This window comes from Plasmodium gaboni (genome assembly GCF_001602025.1).
Source record: "Plasmodium gaboni strain SY75 chromosome Unknown, whole genome shotgun sequence".
Taxonomy (NCBI): domain Eukaryota; phylum Apicomplexa; class Aconoidasida; order Haemosporida; family Plasmodiidae; genus Plasmodium; species Plasmodium gaboni.
The window spans coordinates 1-4,957 of NW_017385470.1; the positions used below are offsets into that span (position 1 = coordinate 1).

General features: G+C 14.5%; 1 protein-coding gene across 1 annotated transcript; it reads left to right on the forward strand.

The window, feature by feature from the left end:
• Nucleotides 1–1,348: 1,348 nt before the first annotated feature.
• PGSY75_0030600 (exported protein (hyp10)) lies at nt 1,349–1,874 on the forward strand (the record flags this gene model as incomplete). Its single annotated transcript, XM_018783445.1, has 2 exons — nt 1,349–1,417; nt 1,512–1,874. 2 exons carry the CDS (start codon nt 1,349–1,351, stop codon nt 1,872–1,874), a joined length of 432 nt encoding a protein of 143 aa, XP_018638767.1.
• Nucleotides 1,875–4,957: the final 3,083 nt, after the last annotated feature.

Sequence of the window (4,957 nt, forward strand, 5' to 3'; positions counted from 1 at the left end):
ATTACTGTTCTTTAACATGTGGACTAAAATATATATATATATATATATATATATATATATATATATATATATGTTTGTGTGTCATTAATTATTTTATGTGTTCAATATCACTTCACCAAAAAAAAAAAAAAAATTAATATTCATATATAGACGTATTAATAATAATTTTAAAAATCATAATAAAAAAAAAAAAAAAAAAAAAAATGGTTACTCATTTTTATTATTTTATATAACATATTATATATTACATACGTATATGATACATCAAATAAATATACTTATGTATAAGTTAATTTTCTTTATATATATATATAAAATATTATAACAATTTTAAATTATTTATAAATAAAAAATATATATATGATATATAAAAGAAACATATATATTATTTTATATATATGTCATATATTATTATATATATATATAATATATATATATTATATGTTCCCCTTTAAAGTAATAAAAAATTATTTAATATTATTGTATAATATTTTTCTTAATTTTTAAGTGGAACACTTATCGTTCTTCTAAGTAATTAATAATATAGTACTACTATTTTTGAAAGGATTAAGTTATATACTATGAAAAAAAAAAAAAAAAAATTATTATTATTATAAAAAAATTATTTCTATTTAATTTCATTTTAACTCAAATTATATTTATTCACTAACTCTAATAATATATTTATAAAATTTCTTTTTAATTATATATAATATAAATATATTGCTATATCTATATATTTATTATTATATTTTAGTGAATAAATATTTTAAAATTTAGATATTTAAGTATAATTAAAATTGTGTAATGAGTAATTATATCTATCAATGGATAATAAGAATTTTGTTTGTAAAATAAATAAATAAATATATATATATATATATATATATTATATATATTTCACTTTAAAAATAAGGTGCACTATATAATTTGATTATATTTATATTTTCCTTTGTTGTAATATCTAGTTACTTAAAATAATTTTTATACAAAAAAACAACGAACATAAACTTTTTTACTACTATTTAAATTATATACAAAGGATATATTAATTATATATATATATATATATTAATAAGTTTATTGATATATATTAAATAAATAAAATCCATTATTATATTTTAATATATTTAATAATATTATAATTTTTTATTTAAAAAAAAAAAAAAAAAAAAAAAAGATTTAATAAATATTTCAATAATGTATAATAAATTATAATATTATTAAATAAATCTATTCATATAAATTTTGTGTAATAAAAATATTAAACATATATATTCTAAAGATATATATATATTTTACTTAAAAACAAATTATAAAAATAATATATTAAAATAAAAAAGAAATAATGTCCTGCAATTATTTTAAAATATCTTTGTTTTCTATTTTACTATGTATTTTAATAATCACACATAAGGTTAGAAAAAAAAAATAAAGGAGCATAAAAAAATTATTAATATATATATATATATATATATATATATATATTTACCATTTTCTTTATTATATAGTTCTCTCTTAAACACATATCTCATAATAAAACAAACACAGTTGATATTAAAAATGCAGTATATAAGAGATTACTAACCGAATCACACCAAACAGATATATTAAAAACCCATTCAGACGGAAATTTACTAACACATCCAATAAATAACACATCACATGAAAATGCTACAGAATATCATGAAACATCACCTGATTGCTCATTAAGTGATGAATTCCTGCAAAACTCTTTTAATCAAACAGAGAAAAAAGAATGGAAAAATGAAAAAAATAATAAATCATTGCTTCAGAAATCCCATAAAAAAAAAAATTGCAAAAACATTAAAATAATTTTTTTAATTACTTTATTTTTCATTTTCTTGGGGTAGGTATAACCTATTATATCGCATATTAAATATTTAAAAAAAACAAAATATATATATAGTGATCAAATATGTACATTAGACAAAAGTAAAGGTAATATCAATAAAAAAAAAAAAAAAAAAATTATATTATATTAATACAAATAATAATAATAATATATAACCTCTTCCACAATATTTTATCCAATATTTTTAAAATATATATATATATATATATATATATATATATATATCTTATACATCAATTGAGAAAAAACGAATCCATATAATATTTATATTGTATATTTAATGATAATTATAAACAATTATACATATATATTAGTGACTGATCTATATCATTTTTTTACATCACTTTATATACCATTTTAATTTCCATTCTTATTTATGTTTTAGTTTTATTAAATTGTGATACAATTAAAAAGAATAAAATTCATGTCAGTAAATTGTAATAATAAGAAGATAAATGATATTATATTTTTTGTTACTTTAATATTAATGCTTTTATATATGTGTAGGATTTTTTTGTGTCACATTCTATTTATATTAGTGTATTTTATAATATACCATACATTTATCTTATTTAATAAAACATTTATTTCTTATATTCATATAAAATTCATAATTGTTCTGTTCTGTTTTTTTTTATTATTTTAAATAGGACATTATAATTTCAATAATTTATATATACATATAATATAATAAAAATTTTAATTTATTGACAAATTTTACTTATAAGAATGAAATTAAATATTCAAATATATAAGAATATATAATCAAAAAATATAACATATCTTACACAATAAATATAAATATATATATTAATGAAAATGGGAAAAAAAAAAGAATATATAATTATATGTGTGTATATAATACATACCTTTTTGTCTTTATAAATTTCTATATATTTTTATTTAAAAATTCTATGATCAACTATAGTTATGAAGAATATAATTTTATTCAATAATATATACCAAATAAAATATATTAAAGTGATCATTATTTTTTTTATAATATTTAAAATATATATATATATATTTATTTTAAACAAAAACAATTAATAGTTATACAAATAAATACAAATGTAGTTAATAATTTTGTTAGATAAAGCAAAAAATATTTAAAAAATAAAATACAAAAAAATAATAAAATAAAATAAAATAAAATAAAATAAAATAAAATAACTTTTAGTAAAATAATACAAATTTGTATTTATTTATATATAATATAAATTACACAAGATATAATAAATAAAAAAAAAATATATAAAAACAAATTATGGTTGTAAATTATATTTTTTTTTTTTTTTTTTTTTTTTATGTTAACATTATGATATAATTCAAACCATTAAAAATACTGATCAAAATAATATATAATATTTTCTTAAAATAAACATGATTAATTTATTTAATTATGCTCCAGTTTTTTATTTATTATATTATTTTCTTCCTTTGGCCACAACCAAACAACAAGTGACGCGACAACTATAACTGTAATAACTATTAACAATATTAAAACACCATAAACACCAGCATAAATTATCAAAAATGTAGTAAAAATACTAGAAGCCTCGATAATTCCTAAAAAATAAACTAAAGAACTAATAATAAGTAAAATTTTACATGGTAATGCAAATATACCCAAAAATTCTAAAAATATGCCAATATCCTTCCAGAAACGTGTTCCTTTAAATATATTATCATATAATTTATTTTTTATTTTATTCTTTGATTCAATCAAATCAAATGAATCTTTCATTTCATATAATTTATTTTTTATTTTATTCTTTGATTCAATCAAATCAAATGAATCTTTCATTTCATATAATTTATTTTTTATTTTATTCTTTGATTCAATCAAATCAAATGAATCTTTCATTTCATATAATTTATTTTTTATTTTATTCTTTGTTTCAATCAAATCAAATGAATCTCTCATTTCATAGTATTTATTATAATCACCAATTAATATATAATACTGTTTCATTTTTCTTTTTACAACTTTATCTTGCCACTTTTTATCTCTTCGTCTTTTTCTTTCATAATTCTTATCCTTCTTTCTAAGATCCATTAATCTTTTATAATTTTTTAATTTTTCTTTTACCAGTTCTTCATATAACAAATCAAATTCGTTTGACTCATATTTTTTGTTTTCATCTTTAATATATTCTGCTAAAGATTTATTAATCCTTATATGAAGCTCTTTATTACTATTAAAATTATTTTCGAATATATTTATAACATTATTATTCTATAAAGTAAATATAAAAATATAATAATTACAAGTAAAAATTTATGATGCACTAAAAAAAAAATATATTTATTTGTAATATTTTAGAACATATTATATATACACACACTCTAAAAAGAAATATATAAATATATTTAAAAGGATTTTTTCATATATTAATTAAAATATACTATTAATATATATATATATATCACACTGGATAGATTTTCTTTTTGTTTCTTTTCCTTTTTATCTTACCTTATTGAAAACCAAAATTATATTTAATACTATAATAAATATAAATAACTTTAAAGAAAGAAATAACATTTTTACGTTATACTCCTCATAATAAAATGTGTGAATAATATTAAATTCATGTAATTATAAGAAATATATATAAATATATATATATATAATTGTTTTATATTTAATACATTAAATAATATACATTTGGAAATATATAATAATAACAATAGTTTTAATTTTTTTTTTTTTTTTACAAGATAAATTTTTAACACTTATATATTTATATAAAATAAATTAATCAATTAATTTTATTATTTTCTATATAAATAATTGATAAAATGATTTCTTTATTTATTCAATGATATTATTAATATATTGACTTTGTAAGAATAATATACATCCTAAACACAAATGTATTAAATATAAACTTTTAATATCGTGTGTATTCATAATAATCTATACTTTTTTTTTTTTTTTTTTTTTTTCTTTAATATTATTAAATAGATAGAAAAACAAAAACAACCTAAAAATGATTATGCCATAATAAATTCTTTTATGTAAGAATGTATTTTCATTATATATTAATAATATATATATATATAAAAAATTATATATAT